At 33.1% G+C, this 20,999-nt stretch overlaps 1 protein-coding gene across 5 annotated transcripts in view; it reads right to left on the bottom strand.

The window, feature by feature from the left end:
- LIPI (lipase I) overlaps positions 1 to 20,999 on the bottom strand; it is a 92,702-nt gene that overhangs the window by 47,727 nt on the left and 23,976 nt on the right. For 2 of the 5 annotated variants that reach the window (XM_012501777.2, XM_003263778.3), the window contains exons 3-7: positions 20,382 to 20,490; positions 18,191 to 18,292; positions 8,989 to 9,078; positions 7,833 to 8,000; positions 6,027 to 6,131 (exon numbers count right to left, since the gene is read on the bottom strand). In XM_012501777.2, coding sequence (XP_012357231.2) covers positions 6,027 to 6,131; positions 7,833 to 8,000; positions 8,989 to 9,078; positions 18,191 to 18,292; positions 20,382 to 20,490 — 574 coding nt within the window. The remainder of the gene's footprint in view (positions 1 to 6,026; positions 6,132 to 7,832; positions 8,001 to 8,988; positions 9,079 to 18,190; positions 18,293 to 20,381; positions 20,491 to 20,999) is intronic. The other 3 variants (XM_004092281.2, XM_004092280.2, XM_004092279.2) reach the window with 3 other exon arrangements.

The following is a 20,999-nucleotide window of genomic DNA, read 5'->3' on the forward strand; positions in this document are numbered from 1 at the left end:
CCCCTTGGTGCTCATCGTGAATTGTGTGAGGAAAGACAGAAATTGAGATGAAACTGTTAAATTAAAAAGAATCCTGACTTGCTGATTTGGGAAATCCTGAGCCTAGCAAATTTACTAAGATGCCCACGTTAAGAAATTTATCATTGGGAAATGAAGCTCTAGAGAAAAAGCTGAGGGTGTAGCTGGGACAACCATTTCCCTCAGAAAGATTTTTAAAATCAGAGCATTTAGTCACACAAAAGGGTCTTTGAAAATATTAAGCACATGACTCACAGATTCCTTTAGCCATCTCAGCAGAGGCCAATAATAGAGGCAGGATTGTCTAGAAAAAATATGGAGGAGTCTCTTTTTTAATAGAATGACTCTCTGTGACATATACGGAGATCTACCAGGCTTTGGAGAATGTTACAGTGGTATAAATAGTATCAACTTGGACTAAAAGCAACAGAGTACAAAATGAGAGAAAGTTTTGAGGCCTGGAAAATTTCTACAAACAAGAAACAAGATGAAAAAACTACTCAGATGCAAACATATGCTACCATTTATACATTTAAAGAAGAAGGGGGTGAAAGAGAGAGAGAAGGACTCTAAGAGACCAACATGCGAAGCCATGAACCCAGGGAGCAGAGCCATGAACCACAGAGAATTATTCCCAGGCCTTTAAATCAGATGGAGCTTGCCTGGCTGAATTTAAAAATTGCATGCAGTGTTGACTCTATTTTTCTTCTCATTTTCTTCTCTTTGAACAAGAATGCCTATAACTGGTATCGTATCCCTCTCTCATCATTGTATTTGAGGAGGAGGTAATTTGATTCCTGAGATTCACAGGTTCACAGATGAAGAACAATTATGTCCAAGTACTTATATCCAGAGCTTTAGCCAAATCTGATTTAGATGAATTAGACAACAAGATTTAGAACTTTGTATCTGTTGAGTTTAGAGGAGATTTTTTACTTTAAGTTGATGCTGTAATGACTTGATGATGTCTGAGATCAGCCAACAAAATATTACTTTATACCCAAAAAAGCAGAATACACATGTATTGCCAGTACTCATGAAGCATGAGCCTAGAGAGATCAATCCTTGACTACTAAAATACCTCAGGACGTTGTTAAAAAATTTATACAGAGTTTGATTTCCAGCCATAATAAAATTAAACTAAAGATCAGTAACAGAAAGACAACAGGAAAATTTCTAAACTGTAGAAATTAAACAGCATGCTTATAAATAACCCGTGGTCAAAGAAGAGTTCTCTAAGAAATACATAGAACAGAATAAAAAAGATGCAACATACCAAAACACATGAGACACAGCTCAAGCAGTACTGAGAGGAAATTTCACAGACTAAATGATTACATTAGAAATGAAGAAATATCTGAGGCCAATAATTTAAGTTTCTGCCTCAAGAAAATGGAAAAAGAACAAAATAAACCCAAATAGAGTAGAAGAAAAGATGTGTGTGTAGAAATATATATATAAAAATATATATATGTGTGTGTAGAAATATATATAGAGAGAGAACAAAGCAGGAATTAATGAAATTTAATAAAAGAACATGATAGAAAATTAAACAAAAATCTGATTATTGAATAAAAACAATAAAATCAATAAACCATTTTGTCTAGCAAGACAGACAAAATAAAGAATCAAGACACAAATCACTGTTACGAATAAAACAAAAGGCATTACCAAAGATAATGCAATCATTAAAAAGATAATTTTAAAAACCTACTGTTCATAATTCAACACCTTAAAAAAAATGGACCAATTCCCGAAAAACCACAAACTACAAAACCTCAACCAAGCTGAAATAGATAATCCAAGTAGCCTTAAAATTATTAAATAAATTAAATTTGTAGTAAAAACTTCCTTCCAAAAAGTCTCCAGACCCAAATAGTTTCACTGGAAAATTCTGCCAAACATTTAAAGAATTAATACAAATATTGCATGATCTCTTCCAGAACAGACAATAGAGAAGGGAAAACTTGCCCACTTTTTTTATGACGTTGTATTATTATAGTAGTACGAATACACTATTACTCTTATGCCAAAACCAGACAAAGACAGTAAGCAAGGAACACTACTAACAAATACCTCTTATGAACTTAGAAAAATTCTCAATAAAATATTAACAAATGAAATTCAACAATGTATTTGAAAATATGCACTAAGCCCAAGTAGAATTTATTACTGGAATGCAAAGCTTAACATTCTAGAATCAATTAATGTAGTTCAACATATCAACAAACTAAAGAAAAAAATTATATGATCATATCAATTATGCATAAAAAGTATATGGCAAAATCCAACACATATTTATGAGGTAAAATTCTTGGCAAGTTAGGAATAGAGGGGAACTAACTCAATTTTATAGTGTATCTACAGAAAAACTATAAGTCACATCACACTTTAATGGCAAAAGATTGGATTTTTTTTCTCTAAGGCAAAGGTATCTGTGCTTACCACTATTATTCAAAATAGCACTGGAAGTTCTAGCCATGGCAATAAGTAGATTTAAAAAAAATTAAATGCACACAGATTGTAATAGAAGAAATAAAAGCATTCTTATTTGCAGCAAACATAATTGCTTACATAGAAAATTCCAATGAATCTATTGTTTTAACCTAGAAACAATAAATGAACTCAGCAAGCTCCCAGGAAACAAATTCAACACAAAAGATGCAATCTCATTTCTATATACTAACAATGAATGTGGAGATACAAAAATTTAGAAATACATTTTACAATTACTCCCCAAAATGAATATGTGGTATACACACAACAAAAGATGCACAGGATCTGTATGTTGAAAATTATAAAATGCTGACTGAAGAAATCAAAGAATCAAAGTATATGGAAAGACATATCATATTCATGAATTAGAATATTCAGCATGGTAAAGATATCAGCTCTCCCCAAATTGAAAGATATATTTAATGTAATTTCTGTTGAAACCTCAGGCAAATTTTTGCAGAGATAGACAATGTTATGCTAAAATTTATGTTGAAATGCACATACACTAGAAGATCTAAAATAATCATGACAGAGAAGAATGAAGAGGAAATAATCAGTCTACGTGATATTAATGCTTACTATATAGCTACATTAATTAAATGCAATGTGGTAATAGAAAAAGAAATGAGCACATGCACAAATGAAAAAATATATATATCATCAAAATACAGACCCAACACAAATAGGTACAAAAATATGTCAAACGGATCGATATATATTGATATCTATATTATATATCTGTATCTACAGAGTTATATTTTAACCAATTGTTGATAAAGATGCAAAAGCACTTAATAAAAGAGAACCTGTCAACAAATGATGCTGGAGCTATAAAAAAACTAAATAGAAATGGATTTAAGATGTAAATGTAACACATAGAACTATATTATTTTTAGAAAAAATTATAGGAGAAAACCCTCAGGACCTAGGGCTCAACACAGAGTTCTTAGACTTGACACCTAAAGCATGATACATACCTAAAATAATGATCAACTACTCCTCATCAAAACTAATCACTTTTTCTCTGCCAATGCTTTTGTGAAACAGATAAAAAGACAAGTTACAAACTGTGCGAAAATATTTGTAAATCAAATATTGACAAGGACTAGTCTAGAAATTATATAAAGAATTATCAAAAGTCAACAGCTTAAAAAAAAAGCCTAATTGAAAAATGTCCAAAAGACATGAATACACATTTCACCAAAGATGATAAGTAGAAGAAATAGTCAATATAATCAGCCATCAGGGCAATAAATACTAAAACCACTGAAGTATCACGTATGATTGTCAGAATGCTTAAGAATTTTTAAAATAATGACACCACCAAATTCTGAAAAAAATCAGAACAATTAGATCACTTATATTTTAATTGGGATAACGTAAAGTGGTACAGTCACTCCAAAAAATGTCAAATTTTTTCAAAGTTAAATGTGCAGTTAGTTTCTGTCCCAGCAATAACACTCCTGGGAATTTATGACAGACAAATGACATATTCACACAAAAACTTAGACACTGCATTCAAGCAGCTTTATTTGTCATAGCCAAAACCTAAAAACATCCCAGATGCTCTTCAACAGGTGACTGGTTAAACAAATGGTGGTACATCCTGTATCTATGTAAATGTGTATGTATATTCCATAAATAGTATCTATATATAGATATATATCCCTATAGATATACATGTAATATATAGTTATACATAATATACAGTAATATAGGTAGATAGTAATATATTTTTATCTATAGATATATAATATCTATTATATATGACATAATATCTATGTTATATATGTATATTATATATACATGGGTATAATATCAATATATATTATACATAGATATTATATAGCTATTATATATAGAAATAGATCTAATATATCGATATCTATAATATATAGATATAATATAGATATATATTAATGTATAATATATACATTATTATATATAATTACATATAATATATTATATAAATATAATATAGATATATGATATATAGAGATATATACATGTCCCTATTTATAGATATATAGATATATTATTTCACTCAGCATAGTTCCCTGGAGGTTCATCCCTGTAGCATGTATCAATGATTCACTATACTTTTAGTTGCTGAGTAGTATCCCATAGGAACATATCTCTACCTCTATCGTTAGATAGATTGATATATATTGATACATATATCATATCTCTGGATATATTACTATGGAATACTACTCAGCGACTAAAAGTATAGTGAATCACTGATACATGCTACATGGATGAACCTCCAAGGAACTATGCTGAGTGAAAAAATAAGCCAATTAAAAAGATCACATGCTGAATGATTCTCTTTATATAACAATCTTGAAATAACAAAGTTCTACAAAGTATGAATGGATACCAGGGATTGGAAACCAACAAGCGGGGGGATGGGGTACATAGTTATAAAGGCACAACACAAGGATTCCTTGTGGTGATGAACTGTTCAGCAGCTTCATTGTGGTGGTAGATACAGAGCCCTATAAATATGACTATTTTGTATGGAGCCAAATACACATATAGCCACACACACAGGCAAGTGTATAGGAAAATCTGATTAAGATAGGTGCATTGTATCAATGTCAATATCCTGCTACTACCCTATGGCACTGCAAAACGTTATCATTTAAGGAAACCAAAGTATATACAGTATCTCTGTGTATTATTTCTTACTTCTACATGTAAATCTAAAATTAACTAAATCAAATTTTTAATTTGAAAAATGGACAGCCCCAATTCTGTTTGATAGGACACATCACTAATGTTTAAAGAATAATATATTGAAGTTGGTAGTGACTGTGACTGGAAGACATTAAAAATGACTGACCTAAAATATTTTATGAGAATCTATTTTAAGTACTTATCTCTCAGTAATCAAAATTAATGACAGTAATTCAAAACTTCCTCCATAAGATTCTTCACATAAAAAGGACTCATTTTATTTACAAACCACTTCCAGTTTTTCATTTCCAAACAGAATAATTTTGCTTTCTTTAATACTTCCTTATAAATCTAATTATTATATTTCTATGAGATTCTCTCCTCTTCTACAAGTTTTCTCCTCTTATCTAACTCTAAATGCATTATGAGGATTACTACTTTCTTGTCCTTTTTTATATTTATATATTTATAATCTAGTTTTATTAATAATGGGTGTTCATACTGTATATACATATATATATATGTATTGCAGGCTCCTTAATATGTTACATGCCAAAATAACTCTAGAGGTGAAAAGGGCAATATGCAAATTTAGGATGAAGGAGTGCAACCTTGATTGTTTCTTTGGGAAAATATTACCCAAGCGTCTCTCCATTTTATCTAAAAAAAGATCAAGTCCTTAGTTGAATTTGTCCCACTGGCTATAGCAAATTTTAAATTTGCCTAAAAGAACATGATGGAATTTGAGTGGGTGCAAAGAACACTTTGATTCAAAGGTAGATTAGTGCCAAAAAAAACTAAAAATTTATTTGTTAAAATTGTTAATAACTTACTACAGAATGGATATGTGCCACTTGTATCCAAAAACACAGTGGTCCTAAGAGGTCTTCCTTCCATCCTTTCTTTTAGAACATCTTTAAATAGCTTGGCTTGATAACCTGAGATTTGAGAAACAGAACATTAGAAATTGGATTTCCATCAAATAACAAAAATGTCAAATCACTAGAGTAACTAAAAGATCAGTGCATATAATCATCATCACGATCGTCATGGATTTTGATAACTTAAAAGGCATTTTTTCAAATAATGTAGCATTCCACTTATTTTAATTACAATAACAACTCTTAAATTCAGGATTCACAAATAAATCTGCTCCCTGAAAATCTTATCAGAGCTTAGCATACTCCATCCGTATGGCTATAGTCCATTTGTAGAAGTTTTACTGTTATAAATTCAGAATTTTACCTGTAATTCTTTCTAATAAATTCAGCAGAGTAAATTGACTGCATAAAACTTAAACATAGAATATAGCTCCATGAGTATAGCTCCCTAATTCTCTAATACGTATAATACATACAGATATGGCATGCATGCGTCTACATTATATATATTATATAGATGTAGTATAGGTATACTTTACATGTACTATATGTTGTGCATATAATATACATATTTCAGATACATATATTATGTGTACATATAGAATATTTATTATATATAATATGTTGATATATTGATAAAAATTACTTATAAAATAAACTTTATATTAATATATATTTCATACGCCTCATGTATTTCTTTGTTCCCACACTGCTACCTCCAAATTTGAGATTTGAATATGGTAGAAAGAATAGTAAATTAAGAATTCAGAGGTTTTACTCAAGTTCTAACTTATGCCTTTACATAATTTATATATTCACTCTGGGTTACAATTTTCTCATTACATGGAAGAAGGATGAGGCCAGAAAAGCAATCCACAACAGGAGGTCTGAAGAAAACTAATCCCACATGATGTCTTATAGACAGGAAGGTCTATGAGAAAAATCAAATTGGCAATGCCTGAACAGTGCATACCCCTCCTAGGGTGTTCTCAATGTGTGCTGATCCTGCTTCAGCATTTGGTTTAATTTAGCCTTTGTAATCACTACCTATTCCTTGAATCCCTTTGGCTTTGGAAACATCTCTGGGGAATTCTGCCATGATACTGACCAGATGTTTACATGCTCATGGCATGCTTGGATCTGGTGCTGTTTTTGAAAAACGCTGAGCAAACAGCCTCTGAAATTCTTTCCAGTTCCAATATTATATTTTTATGTGGATTTTTTTCTCTATAGTTTCCTATTGGCAGGTTTTAGTTATCAGAAGTAGCAATACTTAACTGCTCTTAGCAGGTTTATCCATTTAGAAGGTGTGAACCATGTTTCATGTCTACTTGCTGATAGCAAATGAGAAGCTAACCATGGCTCACACCTCTTCACTTGTTCCTAAAACCTCCAAAAAAAAAAAACCTCAGTGTTGCCAAGACTGTGCAAGTTTCTTTCTTTAAGTGAAAATATAGTTGGATGATAGTTAGATATTTTTGTACATCAGGAACAAGGATCATTATAAAGCCACCTAATCTGCCCACTACACTGAACATAAAAAGGCAGTTGATCATGTTCCTCTCTTTAAATATATTAAAAATGTTTAGTAGGGAATGAACTATTTACTCTGTACCACATCTCTACAGATGATTTTCCATAAATGGTCATGTATTAACAAGTAAACAGAGTGCACAGTTAAGCTTCCAGCAGAAAATACTAACAATTATGTTATTTATATTAAATAAGAATGATAGTAACTATAATAATCTCTCTTACCCAGCTGAGGACATGATTTTTCCTTAAAACAGTCACAGTCCACACATAAGCTGGTCTTGTAATCTTTGTATGAACGACAAGGAAATGAAATAAAATTGCAGTTTGTTTCTAAAGATGCCATGAACAAGTGAACTGCTCTCTGGTGGTTGCATTTAATGAAATGAATTCCTTAAGAGTTAAAAAAAAAAAAAAGCAAAGAACTGTAGATGTATTAAGCCATGTTCAAGTACATTTAAAAACAAAGTAAAGATGAAGTTTTGCTAAATACTATGTACCTTATGAATATTACTGACAATAATACACTGTTTTATGTCAAACCACTAAACAAATAGTACCAATGAAAACTTAAATTTAGTATGCCTTTTGCATGAGATTTATAATACATTTTTAAAGTAATAATTAACACAGCAAAAATGTTTCATTTCAGTGTTTCACAAGCTCTACACAGTGCTACTATACTTAATAACTAGTGTACACATCTTTTCCTTCTAATTCTGCACTCCTAACCTTTCCACCTAATGACAAAGATGACCATGAAGCCAGCTGACATTAAAACTTTATTACCTTCCTTTTCTTTTCCAACCCCTTTTCCAACCTCGCACATCCTCATCCTTTTCACCAAACTTCTTTAGCTACAGTGGCCTTTGGTCACGTGTTATTTGACCAGTTGCTGTTGTGGACCTAAGAACATTTCTTGCAATGGCTCTGATATGAGCCAAATTCCACACCTGGGGAAGTTGCTCAGCTATCTTTATGTACAGAAAAATCAAGTGTCAAGAGTTCTTAAATTTGTCTTTGTACAGTAATATTGTGATGGTTAAAATTAAATCCTGAGATCAAAGTTGTATTATATGATACTTGAGCTACATGTGCTTCCTCAATGACTTACAACTTCTCCTAATGTTTAAAATGATGAACTAAAATTATTAAAAATATAATATAAGAGGTCTCATCTATGACCAAATGGATGTCTACTGGTAACCTTTATGAACTAAGCATGGTCAAATTAAACCATTGTTAACCAATAACTCTCCTGAGTCATGGGCAATGATGATGAAATCAAAACACTGCCTACAGATTAAGAGGGGAAAAGTAAGTTATTTTCTTTCATCATTTCAAATACTATGTAATTCATTCAAAAATACTGTCAGTATACCTGAGAAAATTGATTTAGGACAGCCAGGTTGTTTATTTCCTCCATTTGGATAAAAATCTATATGTCCCAAGGGCTCTTGAATGCCTAAACCTGAGAAGAAATGCACCCAAGAATCATAACATGTATATAATCAGGTGAGTATCTTGCATAAAACAAAATATCCTATAAAATCCATTGGAAGTTACTCTTTAAATATTAGAACTGAAAATAAGTGCTGTTTTTATAAAGATAAGTTTTTCTTCTATAAATTCTTCATGAAAAATATATTTCATTAATTTAATATATTTGCCAGTCACCAGTTTACTATGGGTCAGTCACAGTTTTTTGTGGTATGAACGCATAAGTGAAAAAAGAAATAGAGCAAAATTCTTTGCAGTCGAAAATACTTTATAGTGGAAGGAAACCATAATAAAAAGTAAATACAGAGTGTGTCAAATAATAATAAGTGCTATGGAGAACAGTTAAGTAGAACAAGAGGACAGGAAGGGTCTGATGAGGGTAGTAGTTGCATGTTTAAGTTATTTGGTTTAGGAATTTGCCACTTGAAGAAGTTGGAGTGGAGCAAAAATGTGAAGGATGTGAGGCAGTGATCCCAGTGGATATTTGCGTGAATGCACTCAGAGAAGAAGCCAGCGTGGCTGAAGCCTAATGTGTAAGAGGGAGCTTTGGAGCAAAGGAAGCCAAGTCCTACAGAGCCTTTTCGATCAGTGTGATGATTTGCTTTCACTTTGGGTCATAATTTCTAAGACCTGCTGGTGCTGGATTCACTAACTGGAAAAAATCTAAAAACTAAGTTGCCTTGGGTGGAGCAGTTTGTCAGGGTGACATGAAACACATAGCTTTGATTCAAGGGTTTATGTAGCCCTGTAGATCATTGGACCACTGGTGAATGTACAGATTCTGAGCCCATTACCAGCATATAACTCAGAGAAGCCTTAACAGTGAAAAGGGCTAGCAAGCTCAGAATACTCAGGACTGGGATTTGATACAAAATTGTGTTGCCAAATAAGATTACAATGCTTTAATCTGGGGCACAAAAGATTTCCTACAACACAGTGAACTCATGAAAGACATCAGTAATAGATTTAGCATAAAACAATGATAAATAGATGGTTCTGACAGTAAGGGTTTAGATGCTGCAACTTGACTTAGTTCTAGGATGTAACAGAACCTCTAATGAGTTGTTAGTAGCACATGAGAACACTGGGCATGTACACTGAGGCTGGGGAGAGGGGAGAAGAGCATTATTTAATGGGTAAGGAAAGACAAAGGACAATGTAGATGACTTATGACAGGTCCCTAGAATTCAGGAAAGCATATATATGACTTGATTGGGACAAGGGTGAGGGTATGCTAGCCAGTCTGTCTTAAAATCGCATCATCTTCTTAGCCTGTGAAATTTACGCAAGGAAGGGCATGCTTCCCAAATAAGACCAAAAAGTTTTTAAAACAAGAAAAAAATTTAACAGTGTCAGAGATTTGTGAAATTTCCTCATATATGAACTCGACATGTAGTTCCAAGACTAGGGGTTTCCAGTTTGGAACTGTCATTTTCTCCAATCTGCCACTGAAGGAGACTCAAACCAACAGGACTGCTTAGGAATCAGGGGGAAAAAAAGAAATTTGTCATTAATTTACAAGCAGCCCTTGATTCAGGCATGTCATTTCCCTTTTATCAGATGGGGTGGGGGGCAGCTTGGTCTGCTTAGATCATTCATTCTCTTGGTTTCAAGAAGGGTGGGGAGAGCAGCTATGACTTTTTAATTTTCCTTTTATTGTAAAATATAACACATGCAGAAAAAGAACATTAAACATAAATCTATAGGCTAATTAATTACTATAAAGCAAGCAGCCATGGGGCTACCACACTCATGTAAAGAAATAGCACCTAGGAGCTCCCAGTGTGCCCTTACCCAGCCACAAGTTTCTCTCTGTCCCCTAATCGCTAACCCATCCTCTTTTTTAAAAATAAAACCATCTGTTGTTATTATTTTATTTTATGTTTTTGAAATGGAGTCTGGCTCTGTCACCCAGGCTGGAGTGCAATGGCATGATCTCCACTCACTGTGATCTCTGCCTACAGGGTTTAAGCAATTCTCCTGCCTCGGCCTCCCAAGTAGCGGGGACTAAAGGTGCATGCCACCATGCCCAGCTAATTTTTGGTATTTTTAGCAGAGATGGGCTTTCACCACGCCAGTCAGGCTGGTCTCAAACTCCTGACCTCGTGATCCCCCGCCTCGGCCTCCCGAAGTGCTGGGATTACAGGCGTGAGCCACCGCACCTGTTTTTATTCTTTACCTTCTAAGGATGACTCCCAAAACCCTATAGTTTAGATTTCCCCTTTGTGAAAAAATATATGAACTTACTCATATTTTATGTAGGCTTTTGTTTCTGGCTTTTTAGATTATTAGTATGTTTGTGCTATTAATCCACATTGTCAGGTGTAAAAACAGTCATTTATTGTCATATAGTATTTCATTGTATGAACATATCACAACTTATTTTTCCATTCTCCTATTGTGGTACATTTGTATTGTTTCCAATTTGAGGCTAATGTGTTCAAACTATGAACATTTTGAACACATATATTAATGCATATGTGAAGGTACATCTGTTGGTTATATACCTAGGAGTGGAATTTTATAGAATATGAGTATCTTTGATTTTAATAAATAATGCTGAATAGTTGTACCATATCTTTGCCAATAAATGGTCTTATCAAGCTTTTGAATTTTAAGCATGTGGCTTCTTATTTGGGTTTTAATTTATATTTTTTTCTTACTAACTTTAAGAACTTTTTATATGTTTATTGCCTATTCAGAATGTATCCTTCATAATGTCCTGACTTTTTCTTAACTAGGTTATCTTTGTCTTTACTACTGACTGATAGTAGGTCTTTCTCTCTTTTCCTGCTTTTTTTATGGCTTGCTGTTCACATTCTTAAAGTATTTATAACATTCTGAATTTTTATATAATCTGACATTTTAATCTTTTCATTTGGGTTAGAAATTTTTGTGTACTTTGGGAAAATATTATTCATCATCCCAGTGTTATGAAGGCTTTAAAAATAATAGCTCATAAACCATTTATTTTCCTTTCACATTTATGCATCCCACAAGGAAATAATTTTTGTGTTTTACATGAGTTCAAGGTTTTTTTCAGCTTCAGAATCCAGTTGACTGAAACAGAACCAGGTAATTACTGATACTAGCTGTGTCTTCTCTTTTTGTTCTTTCTGTTTTTTCTCTCCAAGAATTTATTTTTAGAAGAGATGTATGAAGTTCAAGCATTCTATGTTCCTTTCATTGTATGGAAAGAAGGCAAAAGTGGGCCGGGTGCGGTGGCTCAAGTCTGTAATCCCAGCACTTTGGGAGGCCGAGGCGGGCGGATCACAAGGTCAGAAGATCGAGACCATCCTGGCTAACATGGTGAAACCCCGTCTCTACTAAAACTACAAAATATTAGCCGGGCCTGGTGGCAGGCGCCTGTAGTCCCAGCTACTTGGGAGGCTGGGGCAAGAGAATGGCGTGAAACCGGGAGGCGGAGCTTGCAGTGAGCCAAGATCCAGCCATTGCACTCCAGCCTGGGCGACAGAGCGAGACTCCATCTCAAAAAAAAAAAGAAGGCAAAAGTGGTATAAATAAATTTTAAAATAATAATTAATTTTTATCTTTTCTAAAGTGCAAATTTTGGCTTTTTAAATCATCTGCAATTCATAATTTTTATTCCATTAATTTCTTTGATATGTTTAATATTTGCTTCTTTCTCCACTTCTGTGTGTTTATATTAATTCTTAATTTTTCAAGATAGATGCTTAGATTATTGATTTTCAGCCTTTTAAAACAGCTGTACTCAAAACTATGCATTAAACTCTAGCCATAGCCTTTGCTGAATCCAAAAAGTTTTAATATGCAATAATGTGAACATTCAGTTCAAAATATTTGATTACATTATTATATATTATTGTATTCATTAGTTATTTTCAAATGTGATTTTTCACTTTCAAAAATGTGTGGAGTTTTGTTATTTATTTGGATTAAGTGCATTAAAGATAGAAAAGATTACTCTATGATTTCTACACTTTGAAATGTTTGAGAATATTGGTTTTTTTCAGATCCAAACATTTTTATTTGCTTTCAACTCTTTTTTTCTGTTATATTTGGCTAATAATGCCCTCATAGCTCTGATTAAATTTATTTATTCTTTTTATTATTATCATTATACTTTAAGTTCTATGGTACATGTGCACTACGTGCAGGCTTGTTACATATGTATACATGTGCCATGTCAGTGTGCTGCACCCGTTAACTCCTGATTTACATTAGGTATATTGAAATGTTTGAGAATATTTTTAAGGCTCGGTATATGCTTAACTTTAGGTAAAATATCCATGTGTGTTTCAGAAGACTGTAAATTCTGCAGTTCTCAGGTGTAATGTTCTATAAATGTCTATTAGATCAATTGTGTTAATTAAAATTATTCACTACGATTGTGTAGTTGCCTTTTTTGCAATATGTTATTGTTAATATTGCATTATGTATTTGAAGCTGTGTTATTAGGTACATACAAACTAGAATTGTTGTATCTTCTTTGTGAGTTCAAAGTTTTATTATTTTAAAGTCTGTCCATATTTTTATTAGTTTATATAAAATCAATTTTGTCTAACATAGATTACCACCATTTGGAGGATAATATTTGCATATTTTTTATCACCCTTCTACTTTCAAATATTTTGCTTCCTTGCTTTTATATATGTCTTTAATAAATAAGAGTTGGATTTTATCTTTTTAATCAAGTTTGACAGCCGCAATATTTTAATTAGAGCATAAGTCCATTTATCTTAATTGTATAGTTGGGTTTGATTTTACTATCTTATTATCTACCTTCTATTTGCTTTAGCTGTTGTATGCATTCTTTCTCTCTTTTCTTGCCTTCTTTTAGACTTCATAAAAAGTATATTCAATTTTCGTCCTTCATTAGCTTGGAAGTACTCTTTTATTCTTTTCTTGCTAGATACCCTAAAGATTCAACATGAATACTATACTTATGAACATCAATTACTGAAGGTCATTTTCACCTTCTTTCTATACAATGAAAGGAACACAGAAAGCTTGAAATTTATTTATCACCCAAAATCATATGCTATTTTTAGCTTACTTTAATTCTTTCTATATTTCAAGTCCATAAAACATTATTAACAGTATTTTATGCCATCAGAATACGCTTAGATTTAACTAGTTCATTGTTCTTCCTTCCAAAATAGCCACAATCTAAGAATAATTTTCCTTCTGCCTGAAGAATACATTTCTGCTCATGAATGTCTGAAGAGTAACCTTTCTGCTCATGACAGTTTCTCTCCAGTTTAAATTTGTCTGAAACAAAATACATTTATTCTTGAAACAGGTTGGGATACTATCTTAGCAGTTGTTTCCTTTCACCATACGGAAGCAATCATTCTGTTATTTCCTATATTCCATTGTTTCTGTTGAGAACTTAACTGTAACTCTGGTCAATTTTATTCATCCTATTTAAATAAACTTGTATGGTTTCATGATGGCCTTTTCTGCAATTCACTATCATACGTCTCAATGGAGATTAATCTTTATTATTTTTCTTATTGAATGGAATTAATTGGGCATTTTGAACTTGTAGACTGATTATATTACTCAGTTTGGGAAAATTATGAGATAATATCTTTTTAAATATAGCCTCTGTTCCGTTTTTCTGCCTTTTTATTCCAGAATTCTAACACAATGTAATTTACCACCTCATTGCCTATCCTATGCATCTCTTAACTGTTGGTCTATATTGTCTATTCTTTGATACCCATTTGCTTCAGTCTAGAAATTTACTTTTCACTTACTTTTTAGTTCACTCGCTCACTCTCTCTTTACCTATTTCTAATTTTCTATTAAACCCATTCAATGGATGTCAATTATTTTACTTTTTAGGGTAAGAACTTTCATTATTTTTGTCAAATATAATTGATAAATTTATACTTACTAATTTTCTGTTAAATTTTTCAGTCTTATCTTCTACCTTTTTGAAAATATTAATAGCAAAAACCACAATTACTTTTGCACCAACTTAATAATAAGCACATTTTTTATAGCCAGTGTACAATAATTCCAATATCTGGAGGCCTATGGGTGTTGTTTATTGACTGTAGTTTCTGCTGTTTCTCATTCATGCTGTCTTGCTCCAAGTGTGCCTGGCTATCTTGGATGCTAAACATTTATTTTAATATGTTTTTGTTAAAATAATTTGAGATTGAATTATGTGAATTTCCTACAAAGAAGGCTACTGTTTGCTTCAGTCAGATAACTAGGAGTTCTAACAATTCAGACACTACTAAAACAAAAAACTTAGTAAATGTGATTTTGGCAGAGGCAACTCAGATAATGAGAAGCTTTCTGCAGACCATAAGAAGGCTGGTTTGTTCAGCTTTACCCATGCTTCTATAATGTCCTTTGGAGTTCCAGACAAGAATAACAGATGAGATGTTTTGCAAACCCAATATGAGTTTTTCAAAAGCATCTATCTTTTGGATATTGGACTCATAATTTTCCCCAGTATCTCAGCAAGAATGTATGCCCTAATTATCTAATCCACAAATTTGAAAGGCCACATGGCTTTCTGAACACTCACAACTGAATAAAAATGAGGATTATTGGCAAGTAGAAGATGTGGTCATTGTCTAGTATTCAAGGAAAAGGCAGTTCACCAGGTATGTGCTGCGTCCACGCATATCATTCAGAAATTTCTCAGGACAGGTACATATGCAGCATCAAAAATCTGTGTTTCTTATTTGTGATAGTCATGAAAAGATCAATCCAACGTTCCAACTATGTGGCCTCTAGTGGCAGATTAGATCTGATAGGTTGCATCATCAAAAGATGTTGCGAATATAAGACAATCCAAGACAGTTCATTAGGATAGGTCAAAAATGCAAACAAAAATAATAAAAAGTATGAAGAGCTAAGTCAAAAAGCCATAGGCAGAATTGAAGTTAGTGTTGTAGGAAGTCAGGGACCCCAAATGGAGGGGCCGGCTGGAGTCACGGCAGAGGAACATAAATTGTGAAGATTTCATGGACGTTTATCAGTTCCCAAATAATACTTTTATAACTTCTTATACCTGTCTTTACTTTAATCCCTTAATCCTGTTATCTTCGTAAGCTGAGGATATAGTCACCTCAGGACCACTGTGATAATTGGGTTAACTGTACACATTGATTGTAAAACATATGCCTTTGAACAATAGGAAATCAGTGCACCTTGAAAACGAACAGAATAACAGCGACTTTTAGGAAATAAGGGAAGACAACCATAAGGTCTGACTGCCTGCGGGGTCGGGCAAAAAGAGCCATATTTTTCTTCTTGCAGAGAGCATATAAATGGACATGCAAGTAGGAAAGATATCACTAAATTCTTTTCCTAGCAAGGAATATTAATATTAATACCCTGGGAAAGGAATGCATTCCTGGGAGGAGATCTATAAACGGCCGCTCTGGGAATGTCTGTCTTATGTGGTTGAGATAAGGACTGAGATATGCCCTGGTCTCCTGCAGTACCCTCAGGCTTGCTAGGGTGGGGAAAAGCTCCGCCCTGGTAACTTGTGGTCAGACCGGTTCTCTGCTCTCGAACCCTGTTTTCTGTTGTTTAAGATGTTTATCAAGACAATACATGCACTGCTGAACATAGAACCTTATCAGTATTTCTGCTTTTTGCCCTTTGAAGCATGTGATCTTTGTACCTACTCCCTGTTCTTACACCCCCTCCCCTTTTTAAAACCCTTAATAAAAACTTGCTGGTCTGAGACTCAAGCGGGCATCGTGGTCCTACCGATATGTGATGTCACCCCCGGCAGACCAGCTGTAAAATTCCTCTCTTTATACTGTCTCTCTTTATTTCTCAGCCGGCTGACACTTATGGAAAATAGAAAGAACCTATGATGAAATATTGGGGGTGGATTCCCCCAATAAGTTAGAGTTTCAGAAAAAATTCAGATAAGGGACTACAAATTAATTGGCCAATAGGTGTGTTGTATGTGGATGTGCCAAGCTGATATAAAGAATTAGAGATAATAAAGACATGAGAGGTTTGAATAACACTAAAACTATGACTTCTTTGGTTTTGACTGCTTATAGAAGTAGGTGAACCTAGATTCCAAATAAGGAGCAGAATTGTTACCACTGGAGTCTCAATCTATTGAAATGTAGTCATGGGTGTTGAAAAATTGCATCTATGGCATTTACGTATCTCACACGCAGACACATAAACCCAAGTATGGTAGTATAGATCACCACAAGATAAATTCAGAGGAGCAATCTTAGTGTCACTGCCCTTGTCTCTATCTTAGCACCATACCCTCTCCTGATTCGGTTTATAAGAATAATATACTGGTTAAGTGCATCATCTGGAATCAAAACATATGATTTCAAATTCTGACTCTGCCACTTACTGACCTTACAACCTTTATTCTAGTTTCCTCAACTGTAAAGGGAATGATAGTTGTTATCTATCTAACAGAAATTTAGTAGAATTCACTAATTAATTCATACAAGCACTCAAAACACTGCCTAATGTATAGTAAGTGCTCAGTAAATATTAGTATCAACAAATTCAAATCAGGAAAGGCATGAGGACAGTCTGTTTCTTAAAAGTGTCCATTCAATTGTACTCTGGCCAAAAATCCAATACCCTGTTAGAGATTTTCAGCTAAGATAATTAAAAACAATAGAAAAATTATTTCCTTACATTTAAGGAAGACTACTCTTTATTTGTGGCTGAAATGCTGTGTTCAGTTCTAGTTGATATATATCATAGCAAGAAAATAAGCAGGGAGAATGGTAACCTAAATACAGCAGGAACATTAAACATGAGGGAAAATGTGATCAAATCAATAAAATTGTCAACAGCATGAACAGAATGAACTCTTAGTTATCTATTTCAGTGTTTTAGGATGACATGACACATCTTGAAACCTGAAGGAGGCAAACTGAAGTCAAAGAGTGCCATTTGACAATGCAGGAAATCACTAACTCTAAGAAATATTGCTTGGGAAATATTATCATTCTATAATTACAGATTTAAAATCATTTTATCCATGATGTTTTTTCTTCTCATGCTCTCCTCTTGCCCAGGGTCTACATTTTCCTTTTCATTTTCAAATAATTAGGTAATAAATCCTGATTTGTTACCATTGGAGTCAGAATGGATGACATCCACAAACTTTGCATCAGTGTAATCTAATCTGCTATATGGTGGTTTTCTGGAGAACCTTGGCCCAGCAGGGTCAAGACCTGGAAAGCAAGAAAGAAATTATCAGTCTAATCAAGTCTACAGAGCTCCTTACATTATATACTTCCCTTATTACTACATTATAAACATAAAAAGCATTTATACTTTTAATTTAAACCTATCCAAAAACATATCTAAAAACAAAGGAAAGTGAATGAATAGCAGGTGACTTCACTATTTGAATAATACTACTAACCTTCAGAGCTTTTCAGGTTAAGCCACAACAAAATATTGTAGGAATTTTTGGAGCATTTTTATGTGAGACTGAATTAGGAATAATACAGTAGTTTATATTTAATAATAACTAAAACTATTTCTGCTGAAGGAAAAAAATAATGAATACCATCTGGTCCTCTCTTGAACTCTGTACCTTACTAGCTCACTCTGAATTTATATGTAGATAGACCTGAAAAGCTTTTTTAGGTGCCAAATATAATTTGGGCTATGGGATAAATCATGTTATCTTATCCATTTCTCATAAGACTTTCTCACACACTCTTAAGAAAAGAAAAAATAAATTTTAAATTTCATGGAGTATGAATATTATTTCTGGGGTATCTTAATTTCTAAATAAAAATTCTAGGCTCATGACTTTCTGGGAACTGTCAAAAAGAGGAGAGAGAAGATAAAATTCAGTTTTTTGAGAACATCTATACAATGAAGAAACAGATCATCTTAAAAAGATATTTGAAAGTAAAATATAATGTTTTTCATTTCAAACACCTCTATTATCCCCATTTTATTTAACCCACTTGACTGAATGAGACAGAACCATCTATCTTCCTATAAATTATTCTGATGTAGAACCTCCATGTTTGATGGCCTTTTAGTCCCTGATGATTGCCTGGTATTTGGGGCCATTCAAACTAGACTAATATGTGTAAACACAATTTAAAGTACAAATTGAGCAAGTGTGGTTTTTGAAAGAGAATGGGCTTTAAGCACTAGGGAACTTTGTATAAATAAAAGTTATACATTTAATGTGTTTTCACACGTTTGATAACACTAAAACTAATCAGAGTAAGTAAGGGTATGCGTAAGGTATGTATGTAAAGATAACTATCTATATGTTATTCACCTCTTTCCCCCTTTTTTGAAACTTAAGACACTATTTTCTTTTATCAACACTTAAAGTTATTATAAGTCTTCTGTGGCCATAGATATGAATAATTGCTTTTTTTTCAAAACAAAAAAGGTAAATTCGTTGAAAGGAATATTATCTTCCTATTCCTAAAATCACTACCACTCATAGAGGCAAGAATGAAAATCCATGTCAGCCTTATTAGATGACTGAGCTTTCTGGATGCAGTAACTTTGTTATAGAAACATGAAGGGGGACCCAGAGTCCCTCAAATTGGATACAACTCCTGAGTCTTTTGTAGCATTCAAGTAAAAATTTTTAGAGAGTCAAAATGCATCGAAGTTTGTGATAACTAAGTAAGTAGTTATATTCTTAGCTAATACATAAAGTATTTTCATTTAATGGGTTATATTTACTTCTGTATTCTTAACGATACTATGTCCTTAAAATTTAGCTGGGACTGCAGAAATAGATATTTTTCTCCCATTTCCATTTGGGTAACTGAAGCTCTGTTGAGAACTTAACAAAACTTTAGAGTCTAACTAAAACAAAGCCAATATTTAAATATAACATAGAAAAAATAAATGTTTGTACATAATTTCTATTGAGTAATTATTGTACCCACTAAATTTTAAGCAAAGTGGCTGGGCACAGTGGCTCATGCCTGTAATCCAAGTACTTTGGAAGGCCGAGGCGGGCAGATTACTTGAGGTCAGGAGTTAGAGACCAGTCTGGCCAACATGGTGAAACCCTGTCTCTACTTAAAAAAAACAAAAATTAGCCGGTGTGGTAGCGGGCACCTGTAATCCCAGCTACTCAAGAGGCTGAGGCAGGAGAATCACTTGAGCCCAGGAAGCAGAGGCTGCAGTGAGCCAAGATCGCACCACTGCACTCCAGCCTGGGCAACAGAGTGAGACTCTGTCTCAAAAAAAAAAAAAAAAAAAAATAGCAAAGTAACTTCTGATACTTAAAAGTATGCTAAAGCAATAATTTTATAAAAATAATTTTACCTGTTATTCTTCCAAGTTGACCATGAAATATCTTTCCAACAAATCCACTGATATGAGCCCCTAAGCTCACACCTATGAAATGAAAATTGTCAAGAGATGCACCATGCTTCTGCAATTAAAGAGGCAATATTACAGTATTCATTTCAAGTAATAACAAATCATGCCTCCCTCATATATCAACATTTTAAAATTCATTATTTTTCTGGCTTGATTCATTTTGGGGATATAGGGAAAGAGACTTTATAATTTCAAAACAACTATATATTTGTTCAACTTTTGCCACAAAATATTTGATTTTTCTTTATTCATTTTTAATATCAATTTATTTTAAAATTGTATCATCTCATGCAGAACAGTATATGCAAAATACAATTAATTAGCAAAGTGTTTTATAATAATCAACATTACTAGGTGCATACTTTCTGCTAGCTACCTCGATATGGGCCTTACAAAGTTCATATTTAATACTTCCAATTTCATTATGAGTTATTCATTTTTATCCTAATGCCTAAAACTGTCAGTAGCACCTATTGAATGCTAAATAAATAACACTGGATCGATTCCCATTTTATTAAGTAAACAGTGTCAGAAGTAACGACTTTCCCAAAGCCACATAGA

This window comes from Nomascus leucogenys, chromosome 25, assembly GCF_006542625.1.
Source record: "Nomascus leucogenys isolate Asia chromosome 25, Asia_NLE_v1, whole genome shotgun sequence".
NCBI lineage: Eukaryota > Metazoa > Chordata > Mammalia > Primates > Hylobatidae > Nomascus > Nomascus leucogenys.